The sequence below is a fragment of the Haplochromis burtoni genome, unplaced genomic scaffold, assembly GCF_018398535.1.
Source record: "Haplochromis burtoni strain Fernald_Lab_line unplaced genomic scaffold, NCSU_Asbu1 Contig_300, whole genome shotgun sequence".
NCBI lineage: Eukaryota > Metazoa > Chordata > Actinopteri > Cichliformes > Cichlidae > Haplochromis > Haplochromis burtoni.
Genome location: NW_024582661.1, coordinates 254,142 through 273,341, shown reverse-complemented (window position 1 = coordinate 273,341; position 19,200 = coordinate 254,142). Strand labels below are relative to the sequence as shown.

The following is a 19,200-nucleotide window of genomic DNA, read 5'->3' as shown; positions in this document are numbered from 1 at the left end:
ATTTCCAGCCCTGCACACCTATGATGTGCTGCAACACAAGGGATGATCTTTTGAACTGGAGGCTGTTCAAAGGTTGTTATCTTCTGCAGTGCAGTTTCTTTGCAGTCAGTTTTTCATCCTGTGTCCGTCTCCCTCCTGCTGTCGTCTTTGTAGCTGCGTGGTGGGAGTGTGTTGATGGGGCTGCACAGGGGGGAAGACTCCACTCTCTCCCGTGTGGAGGAGGTGCTGGTGAACGACGGAGACTGGCATCATCTGCAGCTGGATATCAGCATAACAGGGGGAGCGGCAAGCTACCATAAGGCTGTTTTATCTTTAGATCACGGACTCTACCTGGTGAGTTATTAAATTCTAGCTGCGATTATAAATGAAACTCTTGTAGCTTTTAGCCATGAAGTCACTGCCGTGTTCCTTTTCAGGCCAGCATGGATGTGGATGGAAAGCTGCAGGACTCCAAATTGAAGACTGTGAGCGTAGGTGGTTTGGCAAAGCCTGATGGGAAAATTCAGCATGGCTTCCGTGGCTGCATACAGGTTTGTCCTCTCTGCAGACCACATTCATGTCTGCGTTTGTGATCGTGAAGGCGAGCAGTTCAGTTTGATGTTTTAAAGTTTTGGTTCAAATTAAGCTTTATTTGAATTTGTCTGAACAGCTGTTTGTGTAGTTTAAAGACATCGTGCTTCACCCCTTTGCTTGAACGTATGGTTGTTTCCCTGCAGGGTCTGCGTGTTGGCGGGGCTGTGAGTCTCTCTCAGGCGAGGAAAGTGAACGTGGAGCAGGGCTGCAGCGTGCCCGATCCCTGCAGCTCCAATCCCTGTCCGTCGAACAGCTACTGCAGCGACGACTGGGACAGCCACTCTTGCAAGTGCATCAATGGTCAGTCTCGTCACATGATCACAAACCCACGAACGTAACATGTTTTTGCCTTTTTATCATTCTGTTTCTGTCTTTCATCTTTAGTTCAAATGAATAATCATTTTTTTAAATTGTTGTTTATTCTTTTTACCACGAGCAACTGCAATTTACTGAAAGTCCCCACCTGCTTTATTTTTTTGCAGGTTATTATGGCTCCAACTGCACTGACGTGTGCTCGCTGAACCCCTGTGAACACGAGTCAGCGTGCACCAGGAAGCCGAGCTCCTCTCGGGGTTACACCTGTGACTGTCCCAACAACTACTTTGGCAATTACTGCGAGAAAAAGTATAGCCTTCCACATTTATGTAAAACACTGCAGAGCTGGTTTTAACTCAGCTAAATCCAGCTGGCCGGGTTTAAATCCAACCCTTTGCTGTGTGTCTCTCCCTGCTTTTCTGTTTCCTCTTCACTGCACTGATTTTCCAAATTATAACAATAATAAAAAACACTGCAGTGTTCTTCCTCCTGCACTGCAGACAGGACAACTGACCTGTAATGTCTGTGTCCACAGGACCGACCTGCCGTGTCCCAGAGGCTGGTGGGGTCACAAGACCTGCGGCCCCTGCAACTGTCAGACAGACAAGGGTTTTGATTCTGATTGCAACAAGACGAGCGGAGAGTGTCGCTGCAAGGTGAGCTAGCATCCCCGATGCATTCATCTGTAATAAAGCGCACATCATGTCCACTCAAATAAATACAAGATGTGCATTTTTTAACAACTTTCACACAATCCCAGCCCATTCTTCGTTAGCAAATCTCTCAGCCTCTTCTCAATCTCTTCCAGATTTGATGGTCTTCTTCAGTTAACCCACAGATTTTCAGTTAGATTAAAATCAGGTCTTTGTGCAGGCCAATGAGTAATGCTCACTTTGGTCTTCTGATGGTAGTTCTTCACCAGCAGTCTTTGTCACGTTGCAAGACATCATGACGACCCAGACCCAAAACCTTCACAAATCATCTTTCCTTCATGATTCACCCTCCAGGTTCCAAATGCACTGAAGTATCCCCACAGCATGATACGCCCTCCACCGTGTTTCACTGTGGGGACGTTGATCTTTGGGTTGTACGCCTCTCCCTTCTTTTGCCAAACATAAGCAGCGTCTCTGTGCTCAAAGAGCTCTAGTTTCATGTTATATTCTCATTACTTCAGTCTGGCTTGAAGATGTCTTTTCTGCAGAAGTGGAGTTTTTCTTGGTCTGATACGTTCAGTTCACTCCTGCAGGGTTCTAGTGAGTCTGCTTTAACACTATAATTCCCAACTTGGACTCACTGTCTTGGCAGTTGTTCCAGTTTTTTGGACTCATCTCTCACTAGTTTTCTTTCCAGAGTCTTTGAAGTATTTCCCTTCCTTCCTCTGCCAGACTCGTTCTGTGCTCTTTAGCTCTCTTTCTTGATCTTGATGATACTTCTCACTCCAGTTCTTGACACTTGGAATCACTGTGATAACTTTGTATAGCCATCTGCTGCTTTTTGAGCATCAGCAATTCTTTTTCTCAAGTCTAAACTGATGAATTTTGTTTTCAGCATGATCCTTTCTCAAGTGACTCCTAAAATCTTGCTGCAGTTTTTATACTGTGTGCAAATTGAAAAATAACCCACAGTTTAAACTTTATTTTGCAAGCTTTGAGCTTTACATAGTTAAAGCACATTATTGTACACCTATAATTATGCTTTCTAAACACACATTAGAAATCTGTAGACATCCATCAGACGTCTGCTGCTTTATGGGAACTCTTTCCTGAGAAATGAAGAAAGAGCTGCACAAATGTGGCCCTCACAGGAACATGTGAAACCTCTGAATCTGTGTCCAAACTTGGTTTCTTGCACACTTCTATGACACGTGTTGCAGACTGGCTTAATATTAAGGAAGAAGCTGTTTTCATAAACAGTCGTTATACATCTTCCAACATTCAGCGCTGATCCATTTTTACAGCTGTGTTTGCTTTGCATTGCATTGCACTGCGCTGAGGGACAATTAAAGATTTATTTTGTGTGCTGAAGGTTTGTAGCGTCGTTTTCCACCTTTTTCTCTGGCTAGAAAAAATCCGGGTGGGAGAACAACTTGTCTGCTGGCAGTCAGATGCTTTTGAGCGTGCGGTTTGAGCTTGCCGTGGCGCTAAGGAAGAATTCTCATTTGCAGGACAATCATTACCGGCCTGAAGACAGCGACACCTGCCTGCTGTGTGACTGCTACCCGGTCGGCTCTTTCTCCAGAGCGTGTGACCGAGAGAGCGGCCAGTGTCAGTGCAAACCCGGCGTCATCGGACGTCAGTGCGACCGCTGTGACAACCCGTTTGCTGAGGTTACCCCTAACGGCTGTGAAGGTCAGAACACATTAATTACAGCTTTGCATCAAGTCCCTTTTTTTCATTATAGGTACAAATACATTAGATATTGTTCTAATTTTATCCTCATCATCTCCTTCCTGTTCCATCTCTCTTAGTAATATATGACAGCTGCCCTCAGGCCATCGAGGCTGGGATATGGTGGCCCAGGACTAAGTTTGGTCTCCCTGCAGCAGTTCCCTGTCCCAAAGGAACTCTCGGTATGATGTTTTTTTGGCAGCTCATCAAATTACCATATAATAATGGCACTATATGAAACTTGCCTCAAGCTCTCTCTCAGCTGCAGCCTCTTCCTCATGCGATAACGCTCCCTCTCCTCCTTCCCAGGCACAGCGATTCGACACTGTGACGAGCATAAGGGCTGGCTGCCTCCTAATCTCTTCAACTGCACCTCCGTTACCTTCAGCAAGCTGAAAGCTTTGGTGTGTAGCTTCTCTCTGTCACTATTTTAAATTTTAAAGTCAGTTTCCAGTTTCTACAACATCATCCTCATTTGTGAGGAGAAATACAATGTTTTCATTCTGCTGCTCTGCGGTGCTGCTCTGAGCATCACTGGCTTAAAGTGATAGTCCCAAAAAACTGTTCTTCGTTAGGTACACTGTTAAATATGTGCGTATGTGTTGTGCAGATTAACGGCACTTAATAAAGTCCAGCTGAGGCTGCAGGTGTTTGGTTATAAATCAAAGCTAATGCGATTAATCCCATCGGAGGCTGGACCGGATTTCATGATGGTCTGTTTAATGTTTCTCAAAATATTTCACACAAAATCTCAGTAAAGGATAAATCAGGCGATTGCTAAAGTCAGTATGGTTGATGCTTCTGAGAGCAGGAGTGTTCACAATCTACTTCCCAGGGGTGCTACAGGAAAAGTCAGTTACTTCCTGGGATAACTGATAAGTGCTGCAATGACACGTCACAAAATACAGGAAAAGATCAAAGGATCATTAAAACCTCAGATTCATCCTCTGGGAAAAATCAATGAATGTACGTTCAGCCACTTATTTCCTAATCGCTCACCCCAGTGGGCAGATCCACTATTTGATTTGGTGCAGATTTTATGTTCGATTCCTGATGCAACACTTCCACTTCTCTGGGCTTGGAATAAAATTGAATTCAGTCGAATTCAAGTGAATCTCTTTATTATTTTAACCACCTCTGTGGTGTTTACGCCCCAGGAGAAGTCTGTGACCCTCTCCACACGTCCCACTGATAATTAAAGGCTTAATGTTCATATTTTTCTCTTCTTGAAGTCATGTGATCAGTTCTTTTGTCGACTTGTTATATCTGCACCAGTGAGACAGGCACTCCACCTCATCTCGGGCACTAGTAATGAAGCATGCATGGCAACAAAGGCGTTGCTTCAGTTTTAATCTCGTCTGACCTGCAGACATTTACACTTTAAATCTCATCTCTGTGTTACTAACACTTGTCTTTGGGATTTCTTTTCTTGTGAAAATTGATTTATTTATTTTCTTCTTCAGTCTGAAAAGTTTTTCCGTAACGCCTCGCTCCTCGAGCCTGGGCGCATTCAGCAGATGGCGGCGATGTTGGCCAACGCCACGCTGCACACGGAGAAGTTCTACGGCAGCGACGTGAAAGTGGCCTACCGGCTCACGCAGAGTCTGCTGCGTCATGAAAGCAGCCAGCAGGGCTTCAACCTCACCGCCACACAGGACGTCCACTTCACAGAGGTGAACAACCACGTCACTTCTAACACTCGTACAGACGGAGAGCAAGAACAGAGCTCTGTTGTGGCTGTTTTAAGTACACAAAACTGGAAACAGGAGGCCAGTCCTGCCTGGCTGGACATCACAGCCTGTCATGTTGTATCTGCAGGGAGTACATCACACTTCATTTCACTCTCTGCTCTGACATGCTGTCACGCTGAACTCTCGCTGTTCTCTGACAGAATCTGGTCCGAGTGGGCAGCGCCATCCTGTCTCCAGACACACGGCAGCACTGGGAGCTGATCCAGCACACGGAGGGCGGCACGGCGGCGCTCCTGCGCCACTACGAGGAATACGCAAACACGCTGGCACAGAACATGAGGAAGACTTACCTCACCCCCTTCACCATTGTCACACCAAACATAGGTTTGCAATATTTAGTGCCCAAAGTTTTCAGCTTATCTGTCACAGCTGTCATCACAAATGAACTCCACTTAAAAAATATATCAAAGAATATATTAAAAGAAAATTCTTATCTCAATCTTAATCTGTGAGATATTAGTCCATGCTTTCATATCAATCAGGTTAGTTTACTGTAGTGCTGTATTTGCAGGACTGTTCAGATCATCAGACTAATACTACCCCAGTACTGAAGTCACTTCATTCATGCCCAGTTAAACACAGAATTACCTTTAAAATCCTTCTATTGGTTTATAAAGCCACCAATGGTTTGACCCCCCCCAGTACGTCTGTGACTCGCTCAGTCGCCATAACCCTGCTACAGGGATATCAGACTCACTGTACATCGTGGGCCTCTTTCTATCGATATAAAGAAGTGCACACTTACTGAGATCAACAGTGCATCTCAGTTTTCCTGGATAACAAATAAAAACAGCAGTAGTAAAGGAAAGAAATCATAAATTGTAAGAAAAAATGTGGAAACATTACAGAAAAGGTCCTGGTTGCTCACTGCCCAGAATGTCCTGTAAGTATAAAACAGGAAGTTTTTGTTATTTCACAGTGAAATGTTTTTAATTGCTGTGGACACATTTTTATAGTAGTTCTTATAGTAGATGTCTGTTAGTTTGATGTAATAGGAATGGTCGAATGGCTGTAGGGAGGTCAAAGCAGGAAAAAGTAATGAAAATATAGTTAAAAGTCCAAAATCTATGCCCTCGTTCACTTGTTCCAAAGCTGTCAAGTGGGCCAGATTGGAGTCTTTTGTAGGCTGATTTTGGCCCCGGGGCCTTATGTTTGGCACCCCTCCCTGCTATATCTCTCAGGTCAACGAGAGCAAATCTTTTAAATGTTCCCAGAATTTGATCTAAACGTGCTCAGGGTTTCAGTTACTGTGCTTCTGTTCTTTGCAACAAGCTGCTCGCTGACCTGAGGTCAGTCACCGCTGCGTCTACATTCAAGAACAAACTCGAACCCTTTTTACTCTCCCCAGCTTACATTTAATCACTGTGTGCATGTTTTTGCCTGTTATGTTAAGCACATTGAGTTTACACGTAATGAAATTTGCTATATAAATAATAATGCCATTGCCGTGATCAGGACACATGCTGCACGCAACAGGAGCACTTCAAACACCTTTAACTGCTGGAAATGCTTCACACATGACTCCCCACTCGCATGCTGTGAGGTTTTCTGAGCTATCTGTGTAAGAGTTCGTATCAGGCACAGTAAAGACCGTTTAACGTGCACGTCACAGCTGTTAAAGCAGAATTTGCCCTGAAGAAACCGGCAGTGGTGCAAACCCCAATCACAGCATTCATGTGTAGTCGAGATCAAATAAAGGTTGAGTTCAATACCTGATCAGTTTGCTGCGTGGACGAAAACGATACACGGGATTTATTCAAGAGTCTAAAAAGCAAATAAGAGCAAGAAAAAAGTTGTGCATGTGACTCAAGCGTGGAAAAGCTAGCAGTTATTGTGTGCAGAAAAAAGAACCGCCACATGACAACAAAATAGGTACGTGGAGGTAAAAATGACAGTAAAAACTGGGAATATTTATTTCCTGTTAGGCTCCCTTTTCTGTTTTAATAAAATAAGGTCAAACTTTATTTTTAAAAACAAACACTTAGTATGGTTCTCATACTTACAGATTAAAAACAGGCTGTGTTGATGATTTTTCTATAAAGATTTTGAACAATATCAGTTCAGTCACAGGGAAAGCATCCTTCGCCTTCTTCTGTGTCGCAGGTTTTAGCAGATTATGTCCTTTTATTTCCATTAAACTTCTTATTTCACAGATAAATCACATGGTTTATAAAATGTGAGGAAATTAAAATGAACTGAACAAAAGCCCTAAATTCAGACGTCCTCTTTTTTTTTTATCTAAAATGAGAAAGTTATCAGATTCGTTTCTGTCAGATTAACTGTTTGAACTTAAAAACGGCGAAGCCCGTTTTGAAGCAGCGTTCTCTGACCTTCCCTGTGTGCTGGTTTTTGCAGTCATCTCCGTGGACCGTTTGAAAAAGATGAATTTCGCCGGCGCCAAACTGCCGCGCTATCAGTCCCTGAGGGGCCCTCGTCCTGCGGATCTGGAGACGGCTGTCACCCTCCCAGACTCCGTCTTCCAACCACCTGTGGAAACGAAGGGCCACAGACACCTGGACGTCTTCCCAGAGTCCTCGCTGAGGAACCGCTCGGCCAGCAGGAAGAAACGCCACCCCGATGACAGCCAGCAGGACGCCGTCGCCAGCGTGATCATCTTTCACAGCCTGGCCTCACTGCTGCCCGAGAGCTACGATCCAGATAAGAGAAGTCTGCGGTAATAAAACTTATTCTGACTTTTTTCAGAGTGTAGAAAGTATAAAGAGGCTAATCTGCTGCTGCTTTTAGTCGTTTTCATTTCCTTTCCTGGCAGAGGAGAGAAAAAAGAAACTATTTCTTCTTTCGTGTATTTTTGCCTCAGTGTCCCAAAGCGTCCCGTCATCAACACCCCGGTGGTCAGCATCACTGTGCACGACAACGACGCGCTGCTGCAGCACGCGCTGGACAAACCCATCACCGTGCAGTTCCGGTTGGTCGCCACCGAGGAGCGCTCCAAACCCATCTGTGTCTTTTGGAACCACACCATACTGTGAGTGCAGCTGTAAGTGAATGGGGGCGCCCGGGCGAGGTTGTGCTGTGCTCACGTTTGTGTTTGTCTGTCAGAGCTGGTCGCGGCGGCTGGTCGGCGAAAGGCTGCGAGGTGGTTTTCAGAAACAGCACCCACATCAGCTGCCAGTGTTACCACATGACGAGTTTCGCGGTTCTCATGGATATCTCCAGGAGGGAGGCGAGTGACACTCACACTTCTCATGTGATCAGAATCAGAGTTGCTCCTCACTGTAACGTCGCATTTTCTCATTCTAAACGCACCAGAACGGAGAGATCCTGCCCATCAAAATCCTGACGTGGAGCACAGCCGGCGTGACGCTGGGCTTCCTCTTCCTCACCGCGATCTTCCTGCTCTGCCTGAGAGCCATGCAGTGCAACAAGACGAGCATAATCAACAATGGCGCCACTGCTCTCTTCCTCTCAGAGCTCATCTTCATCCTTGGCATCAACCAGGCCGACAACCCGGTGAGCGCTTTGGTTCTCGTCTCTCGCCTCTTCCCTCCGGCTCTGAGAGCGCCCAAAGTTTTAATCATTCTGTATTCGCTCTGCAGTTTGTGTGCACAGTCATCGCCATCCTGCTGCATTTCTTCTACCTCTGCACTTTCTCCTGGCTCTTCCTGGAGGGGCTGCATGTTTACCGCATGATCAGCGAAGTCAGAGACATCAATTATGGACCCATGAGATTCTACTACCTGATTGGCTGGGGAGTTCCTGCCTTTATCACAGGTGTGAACCTCGAATTAAAAACCCACTCGACAAAGGAAAACCACTCCACCCAGCTTGTGTGTTGAGTGGAATAACGAGGATCTTAAACCTTTATAACGTCTTTCGTGACAGCGGGAGCAGAAATGAGGAAAAGAATCAGACACGTCTCAAACACAATCACAAAGACGTTAAAAGCAAATTAATTTTTTAAAATAAAGCTGAGTGGATAATAAAAATAACAAACCAATTTGAATTATCTTTTTCATTATATCTGCTCTGTGAGCTGAAGACATCGCAAAAGGTTTGAGGAAGGTGTTTTTTTACAGGGTCACCTTTCTTGATCAGATTTTTTTAGATAATCACAATTATATTATTACTGGCCGTCAGCTGTTGGCTATTTTTAAAGTCTTTCCGCACTGATCCATCCAACATTTCTTTGAATCAAGTCATTTTTTAAATCTTTTAGCTTTTCCCAACATTTTTATTTTGCAGAAGGATTTTCTATAAATGTACACTGCTAAAGAAAGAAGGGAACACTCGATCATCACAGTATAACACAAAGTCAGTTAAACTTCAGGGATATCAATCTGTCCACCTGTTATTCACTTCATTAAAACCAAAGCAGCTGAAACTGAAACAACCCTCTGCTACTTAACTGACCAGATCAATATCGCAGAAGTTTAACTAACTTAATGCGACAAACCTGACCCAGGACCACAACAACTAAAGAGGTTTGTGTTTCTTCCCAGGATCAAACCAGGGGTCTGAATATCAGATGTACAAGTTGGTCATTATCAACAGTCTTACAGTTAAATTAGTTTCGTTGAATAGCCAATTCAGTTAGTTCCTGTACAGATTATAAACCCACAGAACGTGTCTATATACCCAGCCACACTATGAGAAGTCATTATTTATTCAGCTTTAGTAACTTTCACTGTGACATCATCCTCTGGAGATAAAAATAGTTTCAGTAAAAAGTGAATCAAGACAAAAATTAAACAAACTTTTCACACTGTCTATTTTTTCTGGGGTCAACTCCAGGTTTGGCGGTGGGTTTGGACCCCGAAGGCTATGGAAACCCTGATTTCTGTTGGTTGTCTATGTACGATACCCTGATCTGGAGCTTTGCAGGACCCATCGCCATAGTGGTGTCGGTGAGTACCTGCATCCATCCATCCAATCGCACATGAATATCTTGTAGTTTTACTAAAAGATATAAAGACACGGAGGTAAAGCTGTCACCTCAGCAGCGTGCATAGCATTTTCACGCTACATTAATTATTGTTTATTCTTCTAACATGCTGCACTGCAGACCTTCACTTTACTTTAGTTTTGTCACAAACTCCTGCTGTGTTGCTAGTAGTGACATACTGGTGTGTTGTGTATCCACAGATGAACATCTTTCTGTACATCCTGTCGTCCAGAGCCTCCTGCTCGCTGAGACACCACAGCATCGAGAAGAAAGAGTCTCGTGTGTGAGTGTCCCGGCCTGTCATTCAACACCAGCGCCGTTTACTTCCTGCCTGATTAGAGGATGTCAGTTTGATGTTTAGACAGGAAAATGTTTTGTACATAGGCAGTCACTGTTTAGCAACACAATTCAATTCAGTTTTATTTATACAGCACCAGTTCACAATGCCAGTCACCTCAAGCCTCTGTAAATTTAAGGAAAATACCCAACAAGTAGTAGAGGGAAAATCCCAACAATCAGCAAGCACTTGGCGACAGTGAGAAGAAAAACTCCCTTTTGACAGGAAGAAACATCCAGCTGAACCAGGGTCGGGGACCCAGGGACTATGAAAACAGTGCAGATGTCATTATTGGGTATTTCCAAAAAGAAAAGAAACGAGGCTGACATCAGCATGTTGTAATATAAACATCATAAAACATCAAATCTTTAGTCTAGCCCTTGCTCTTCGGGAGCTGCTGTCTGTGCGTGTTCTTTTTTTATATATTTTCTGCAATAATCCCTTGACCCAGGCCACTCTAAGCACTCAGTTTCAGACAGTTTTTTTCTACTCTTGGATCTGTATGATGTCATAGAGAGAATATGGTCATCTCAGGCACACAGCTTCGGCATGCTTATCGTTGCTGTTTTTGTTGCTGTTTTATCCTCAGATTCATGTGCTGCTCTGTTTTTCCGTGTGTTGCATTGAACTCTTGTTGTTGGTTTCCGAGTCAGGTCACTGGTCACTCCAGAAGTCCTTCCTCGCCAACTCCTCTTTGTGCTTCCTCTCGCTGCAGCTCTGGCCTGAAGACCGCAGGCTGTGTCCTCTTCCTGGTTTCAGTCACGTGTTTTCTCGCACTGCTCTCCGTCAACAGCGACATGATCATCTTCCACTACCTGTTCGCTGGTTTCAACTGTGTGCAGGTGAGCCCATCAGTTCACCCTGAAACTGCTTGAAAGGCTCAGTTGTGCCTTTTTACTAACCTTTAACCTTTCCCTGTCGTCCAACTCCAGGGTCCCTTTGTTTTCTTCTTCCGTATTGTCTTCAATAAAGAAGCAAGGAACGCTATGAAATACTGCTGCAGCCGCAAGCGACCCGATCACATGATCAAATCCAAGGCCTCCGTGAGTCCCTCGCAATAAGCGGCGAGAAAATATTTCATTCGGTTTGACACCTCTGGGATACGTAGTTAGGCTGATGTCATATTTGGAGTTTCTTTTAAAAAAAAAACTAAAATATGGCGTCAGCTGTTGTTAAAGAAATAAATCTGTAATTATCTCAGATATCAGTTATGCTGTTGATACTGCACCATCTGTTCCCAACAGACTGAGCTTTGAGCTTTTTTTGACATTTTATAAAAAAGGAGGATTTATTCTCCGCCCTAAAAGACTGACTCTACTAAACAAGTAAAATAAATCTCATTCATCTGTGCCAAAGAGCGCTACCTCACCGTAAAACTGTTGCTGTAAACAAACAGGTAAACTGGAGCGGGGCATGTAATCCACAGACAAATACTCACTCAGATATTGACTGGATATTCTTAGCAAAAAGACCTATGCTTGTGCCTGAAAATCAGTCATATTGAAACTGATTTTCAGGCAGAAAGATGAAACTCAGTTTCAATATGACATTTTTTGTAAGTATAATGTTGTGCTCGTCATTCCAAAGACAGAGACAGAGAGGCCGGTGTTTGCGAGCACTGATCAGGAAGGAAATAGACGATCTGAGTTTGGAAAGGGGGATCTGTGCTGTATCCTGAACTGTTACATCTGGCACGAACTGATTACGTGTGCACATGCTCTGGAGCTGTGATTTCTGCATGAGATCCTCTTGCCAGGCCTCTCTTAGATACTCCAGTGTGGCTGTACAGTCGATTCGTGACAGACCTTCTTCAATTGTAGATTTAGAGATAGATCCGGTGGCTTACTGGAGAAAGGGTGAAAATGTTTTCATTAAGAAGCTGCAAGGTTACAAAATTCTGAAAAAATCTGACTTGGATCAGCAGAACATTTCTTGTAATTGGGAAAATCTCTTTTATAAATAAGTCCCTTACTGGTTGTCTTCACTTAGAGTCTTTTAAAGTGTGATATATGCTTCAAATGACTAAACAGAGACAAGTTCACATGACAGACCAGTTTAAATATTATTTAGAGAATAAATTTCAAGAAAATAAGTTTTTTCTCTCTGATCCAAGTTTGTTTCTTAGCATCTGTACAAAAAAATTGCAGGAACAATAAATTCCCTGTTATGTTCTTTACATCTGAAATAACTCTGCATCGTATTTTTATAACATGTTTCTCTGCCTGCCTCTTGCCTCCAATTCCAGAGCTATAAATGCAACACGAACTACATGGACGGGAGGTTGTACCACCTCCCCTTCGGCGAATCCAGCGTGTCGCTGAACGGCACCATGCAGAGTGGGAAGAGCCAGCAGAGCTACGTGCCATTTGTCCTCCGGTGAGGAAACCACTTAATAAAAAACTACTATCAGTGTGCTGAGTGACGGACTGAGTAAGTGAACTGAACTGTTTCCATCTTCTCAGTGACGACGGGTTGAGTAACAGTCAGGCACACATCGCTCTCAATGACCACACGTCGCTCTTCCATGAAACCAAGGAGCACTTGGACGGTAGCGTGCTCATTTTCCTCAGATCTGTTCTTCACTTTCCCACTTTTGCACTGATGGAGTCACTGGATTTGTTTTTCACTGACGCTAACCCGTCAATGTTTAGATCACGACAGCGACTCGGACAGCGACCTGTCTCTGGAGGACGACCAGAGCGGCTCCTACGCTTCCACTCACTCCTCTGACAGCGAGGATGAGGAGGGCCCCCTCCCGCCAGAGGAATGCTGGGAAAATCTGGCATCCAATGTCGCCAAGAGACCCCAACCACTCAGTCAAGGTGCTCACATGAACCTGTTCACATGCATTGCCTTTACACTAAAGTCACACCACAAAATGGTTTACTTTCTGAAAAGCAGTCAAACAGTCAGAGTGAAAAGAAAGTGCACTTATGTAAGGATGGAGGACAGGCTGTACCACCTCCCCTGCTCTAAAGTCTTAGAAGGAATATAAAAAAGTCACGTAGTCCTTATTAAAATAAGGTCGATACAAGCTGCGATTATCAAAAAACCATGACACGACACAATGGGTCAGTATTTATTTACCTAAGGCGAAATGCACGCCGCGATTCAGCAGCTTGAGGTAATAGTTTTCTGCGTGACGTTCAGTCTCACGTTATTGTGGAGGAGTTTTGCCTCAGTCGTCTTTACCGTGTTGCTTCTATTCAATGAGCTTTGCAGGCATTCATTTACACACAGCTCTCTTATGGTCACACACAGGGTTTCAGTGGCGTTGAGGTCTGAATCGGTGCGACACCTTACTTTATTTTCTTTTTTGCTTAGCGTTGTTGTTCTTTTACATGTTCACGTGTTCAGTCGAGCTTTAGCCGTCGGACAGAGGAGAGGAATGCATGAGCAACTCGGTGACTGCTCAGGTCCCATGCGTGAAAAACAAGCCCAAATCACCACCCTCCCCCCACCGTGGTTGACAGTTGGTGTGAGGTGTTTGGGCTGATCTGCTGTGTTTGGATTTCAAACATGGTGATATGCAATATGACCAAACATCTCCACTCCGGTCTCATCTGTCCAAAGGACATTGTTCCAGAAAGAAAAGTGTATAATTTGTGTGTATTTGTGTACATGTATAATAAGAATCCAGTATAAGAAAATTGGATTCTTACTTCATGATCTTTACATTTGTGTATGTTCACCTACGAGGACCAAGAATACATGTTTGTAAAGCAGGAACATCAACCCATCAGAGGAGCTGAGCTCACTCTGTGTGTTTTTGTTTTCCAGACAACGGTCTGAATAAGCTGTACTGGCCCGGAGAGTACGCTGCCACAGTGAGTGACAGCGAGCTCACGGGTGGAGACAGAGCGAAGATGGAAGGGCTGGCCAATCAGGAGCCAATCGTCCGCGACCCCCGGTTATTATCAGACGACAGAACAAAGGAAAGCGTGACGGTACTGCTGCCTAGTCTGCCGAACTTCAGCGCCCACCCTCACAAAGGTAAGCTCATCCAAACCTCAGAGCTTTAGCTTGACCATTATTAAATAAATAAGCTAAACCAAATCTTACCCCGGTCCAGGGATCCTAAAGAAGAAGCAGCTCTCTCCCATCGTGGAGAGGAACAGCTTCAACCGCATCAACAATGAACTGTGCGAAAACGCTCCGGGTACAGCGTCCCCTCATGGATCTTCCTCTAGTGAAAGTCGAGCGGCCTCGGCTAAACGCAGCTTGCCTGACCAGCTGAACGGGGTCGCCCTGAGCATCAAGGCGGGGACAGTGGACGGCGACTCATCGGGATCAGAGTGAGTATCAGGAAGTCGATACAGATGAAAACCAGCATCAGATTCTGAGAAAAGGGAAACTCACTCATGCAAACGCATCAGTGTCGTCGCCTACGTGTGTGTCCGTTGTTCAGTGTTTCGTTCAGCTGTCTGTCAAATTATGAGTCTTGCTGCCATCAGTGGTCGTTTTCATTCCTGGTAGTCTGTGTCGTTTCCACTCGAACCGCTTAAATGTTAACGTGAAACCAAATGAAGACAGCACCATTCCTGATATCCTGTACACAGTGAAAGTCAGTGTGGGCTCAAAGAGTTCACTTAAGTCTAACATATTATCACTATAGCCACTAACCTTAAAGATCAATATATTCTTGGATTAATCACTATATCATATATGTAATAAATTTCTGTGGCCATCATGTTTAAAGGAGCAGTTTAGAACTTTTCTATTTTAGATGTGAGTTTTACTGCCATCACTCCTTTTCTCTGTCCTGGACATCGGCAGCTTTCTGTCATTGTTTTAAGGCAGCTTAGTGTTTCACGCAAACACATCTTACTAGTACAGAATAAAGCAAAGACAACATGTGCATGTGCAACATGTGAATAATACTGCGCAAATGTCTTGAGTCCCATTTATATTTTACTTTGAGTTCTGCAGACTTTCTCGAGGTCTTAATTATGGCCAGAAGAGAGAGAGTTCAGACTGAAGAATAAAGGAGATCGTAGCAAATATTGACTTCGAAACACGTTAAAAACTGTACAAACTCTGTTTTTGCTATATTTACATTTATGTTTGCGTGTTTCAATAAATCGCTGCAGCTATTGTCTAAAACAATATACAGAAATAACAGTGGGGCTCAAGACTCATACACAGTACTCTTAAGTGTGGTTTTTACACACAGTTTGAGATTTCTGGAACAACAAGCCAAAAATACCACATTTATAAAACTGCTTGTTAAATGGCGTCTCAGTGTCACTGATCATGAAGTCAGTTTAACTGTAAACGCAGTGATAGGTGACGATTTTCACAGGGTAATGAAAGCTTTAGTGCCATAAATGTAAACATAGTGACAGTATCCATAGGATTTTATTAAGTCTTTTTTAGCAGCTGTTAAGAAAAATTAAAAGTGACCCTACTCTTGTTCTAGTAGGAGAACAAATCAGGCCAAAGATTTGATACCGACGGATGCTAGAAAAGCTTCTCAGTTAGGAGAAGGTTCATTGCAAAGAGGATTGAGACAGATCGTCAAATTTGCACATTAAAAGTATTTGAAAAAAGGCACAGAAATTATTTGTGATCATGTAGACAAAAACCTGGAGATGCAGCAAGAAGAGAGGAAATCTTTTACTATGAAACTGTATAAAACCAGTGGCCCGCGGCTGGTTCAGACGTAAACACTTTTGTATTCATTAAAAGGTACTTTAAAGATTTTGAAATGCAGTCATTATTCACAGCAGTGTGAATTCCACTTTACTAACCAGCCTTCTTTACCCCCTTTTTCTCTTTCCAAAAATCTCAGATTTTTATTCTTTAGTTTTATCCCATGAAGCTCTGATCCTCATTCAGAAACAATCAGGATCACTGTCTTCAGATTGGTGCATCATTTTTTCGGTCACCCCTCACAGCCCGTGTTTGTATCTGTCTGTGTGTATCTGTCTGTGTGTGTGTGTTTCATTGTCATTTTTATTTCCTTTTTTTAATTTATTGCATTCGTTTCCAACACTTGTCTCTCCATCCCATCATCCTCTGATTCATCTTCATCGTACCCACCCTGTTTTCCCAGCAGCCACTGCAACACCTCCATGTGACCTTGCTGACGGAGGGGTGTGTCTTTGCAGGTCATAGAGTGACTGCAAACAGGAAGCACTGGATTTCCCCCTTGATAAACTGTGGAAAGAAGGAATTCCCCCTTCCCCTCTCGTCATCTGAAGGAGTTTATGTGTGCGTGCGAGTTCATACACGTGTGCCAAAACTTCAGGAGTCCCTGCGCCACCACCCTGCCCGCACCCTCACACAACAAGCCTCACTCTCCCTTTACAGAAATGGTTTTGTTTACATACTTGAAGAAATGCACTTTTTTTTGATTTACTGTCCTGATTGGCTGGTGGTCCATTTTTTTTTCCAACTTTGTTTATTTTTCCAGGATTTTTATATCGTTTTGATGACAGATAATAAAAAGAAGTCATACTTTTGGGCTCATTTAGTTGTACACTTGCAAACATTCAGGGAAATTTTCCATTTTCATCTACTGCTGTGTTTTGTGCCGTCTCTCTGGTCACTGGAGCTGTTGCCGTCTCTGCCCGTCTGACGTTCGATGACTTCAGACTCAGGCTGTTGAGGTTTTACAGGCCTGAAAATATCCAAGAGATGCAACACGCTCGAGTGCGGGTCGTCCTCAGAGGCTCTTTGCGTGTTCGTGGACCGTGAGCTGCTCACTAAGACTGACTGCATCTGCCTGGATTCTCCATGTAAGCTACTGATTACTGAAGGGTGTTTCCAGAGGCCACAGGTGGGAACAAACCTGTATGTGCAGAGCTTAAAAAGTAAAGACTCAAAGGACTTTTGATACACTTTTTTTTGTAAGCCACTGAGAGCACATCTTCTTTTTTTTTACGGACGTGGGAATTTTTCATTGTTTTATCCGAGGGACGCACACATCTGAGTTCAGTGACTAAACAGCTGTATTTTATAGACTAGCAGCGAAGCTTGTGTCTTTTGTAAAGTAATTAAATACATGCAAATTTGAGCTGTAATTCATTTTTACTGTACAGAGTGGCCTGTAAATGAATTGAGAACATATTGTTAAATGTTAGTAAATATGTACACACGTTCAGACCTTGGTTTTAGGAAATACTCTTGATACCTGAGAGAAAAAAAAAGTCTCATGTGAGTAACTACTGAGATTGATGTGAAGCCATTTTTTACCAACCATATGAGTTTAATGTATAAATTTCATGCCAACACTACCACGTCAGTCATGGTGTTATAACACTGGTGTCCAAACAGAGGATTGTCTTTCACTCTGCCGCTCCTGTTTGTACTGATTAAACTGTTTTCTACCATTCCCGTCGTTTCGGCCTGTTTATTGGAGCCAGTTCAGGTAGCGCTGCGTTTCAGATGTGTTAGTTTGATAGTCCTTCAGTACAGCTGTTTGCAGCTGTCACGCATGGGTTATATTCTCTAAAAAGAAAAAAAGACTTGATCACACTTACACACTTTAACTTTAAAAATTAGAGTGTTGTTGTGTTCTTATAAATGAACATCACTGGAATCTTTTTGGAATTTGGAAACGTGTGATTTTATGTCTTGAGAGCTAGAAAAATGAGTCATCCAGAGCCACAGCCAGGAAACGGTTATTTTAGATAAAAATGGTAATGGAGCTCAGCCTGACAGCTGTGATTATTGAAACAGATGTTATCTCCGTGTTTTTTCTAACATTAAAATGACAAATTGTAAAAACAATAGTTTTACTTTATATATTAAGTGTTTAGTGGGGACTTTAACCTCCACCCACAGCAGTCCAGAGGCAGCTGAGAAAAGCCATGGCAGTGGTGGGCGATTAGTTTTTCCTAAAGGGCCACATGAGGAGCTCGGACTGTCATGGAGGGCCGCACCCTTATTAGAAAGGGCTTCCACAACAGTCCCAGGTCCTCGTGTGGCCTGTTGGGAGTCATGTTGTTTTATTTTTGCTTTTTATGCTAAGCTAAGCTAGACATGCGAGCTGCTATTTCACTAGTAAACCTTTTAACTGCAACTACATTTTTCATTTTTTAAAAACTGTGTTTGTTTTTTCTAACCTTTGGATTGCAGGGGTAACAGTGGCGTCATTGCTAGGCCGCTCTCAGAGATGAGCTGCCAGACAGAAAAAACTGAGTGCTGGGAACACAGTCATTCATTCCTTTCATTTTTGTTTTTAAGTTCATGCTTTAAAGTTCAGGTCTGTTGCTATAAAATCACCACACACAAGAAAAATGTTTGATTGTGGTTTAAAACAACAGACACCAAAAAAAAGGGGAAAAAAAGCCAGATTTGTGTTTATGTATTTAAAAACAGACGCATAGTCAAGTTTATACCGAAATAAAAATATACGGTAACACCAAATATCCTGATCTGGTCGTAAACCATGGTCTGATGACAAGCAGGTTAACTTAAGATTTAACTACCACAAAACAGACATAAAAGGTGTTTTTATAGCTCATTTGTTTGCACAGGTGACCACAATTGGCCTGGGTTTGACTGACCTCTGTCCAATAAAGGCTAAAATAATCATTCTAAAAACAAAATTGATGGAAAGTATGATTGCAGTTATTGGTGATTCATCACTCAGATATTTTAATCTGTTTATTATTTATAATATATTAGGAAACTTTTCTGAGAGACTAGGTTAAGACTTTTAAATGGAGCTGGATGAATTTGGTTTGTTTTCTTATCATGTACTGTATGAGCTTTGTGTCACGAGTCACCCATAACTGTCCAAACTTGTCTCTCAATATTACAACTCAAGGCTGTAGCCCACTAGATGGTGCTAATGCTCTTTACCTGCTTTCTGTCTGGAGCTCCAGCTGCTTCTGAAATGAATGCACAAACTCAATATATCCGAAAAACACTGCTTATTAAACATTTGAATTATAATTTTCCCTGAGAAAAGTCCTCAAATGTAAG

The 19,200-nt window shown here is 43.1% G+C and overlaps 1 protein-coding gene across 3 annotated transcripts in view; it reads left to right on the top strand.

Moving 5' to 3' along the window:
* celsr2 (cadherin, EGF LAG seven-pass G-type receptor 2) overlaps positions 1-17,987 on the top strand; it is an 80,114-nt gene extending 62,127 nt beyond the window's left edge. Inside the window, exons 10-34 of one of the 3 annotated variants that reach the window (XM_005941466.3) lie at positions 154-333; positions 417-530; positions 717-873; positions 1,056-1,197; positions 1,424-1,544; positions 3,053-3,236; positions 3,356-3,457; positions 3,585-3,679; positions 4,739-4,948; positions 5,167-5,350; positions 7,382-7,700; positions 7,845-8,012; positions 8,087-8,210; positions 8,297-8,497; positions 8,584-8,758; positions 9,779-9,891; positions 10,130-10,212; positions 10,982-11,108; positions 11,199-11,309; positions 12,512-12,642; positions 12,729-12,814; positions 12,918-13,088; positions 14,047-14,259; positions 14,339-14,561; positions 16,325-17,987. In XM_005941466.3, coding sequence (XP_005941528.1) covers positions 154-333; positions 417-530; positions 717-873; positions 1,056-1,197; positions 1,424-1,544; positions 3,053-3,236; positions 3,356-3,457; positions 3,585-3,679; positions 4,739-4,948; positions 5,167-5,350; positions 7,382-7,700; positions 7,845-8,012; positions 8,087-8,210; positions 8,297-8,497; positions 8,584-8,758; positions 9,779-9,891; positions 10,130-10,212; positions 10,982-11,108; positions 11,199-11,309; positions 12,512-12,642; positions 12,729-12,814; positions 12,918-13,088; positions 14,047-14,259; positions 14,339-14,561; positions 16,325-16,346 — 3,756 coding nt within the window. In that variant the 3' untranslated portion in view covers positions 16,347-17,987. Of the gene's footprint in view, positions 1-153; positions 334-416; positions 531-716; positions 874-1,055; positions 1,198-1,423; positions 1,545-3,052; positions 3,237-3,355; positions 3,458-3,584; positions 3,680-4,738; positions 4,949-5,166; positions 5,351-7,381; positions 7,701-7,844; positions 8,013-8,086; positions 8,211-8,296; positions 8,498-8,583; positions 8,759-9,778; positions 9,892-10,129; positions 10,213-10,981; positions 11,109-11,198; positions 11,310-12,511; positions 12,643-12,728; positions 12,815-12,917; positions 13,089-14,046; positions 14,260-14,338; positions 14,562-16,321 lie in introns of all 3 variants that reach the window. The other 2 variants (XM_042228063.1, XM_005941467.3) reach the window with 2 other exon arrangements.
* Positions 17,988-19,200: the final 1,213 nt, after the last annotated feature.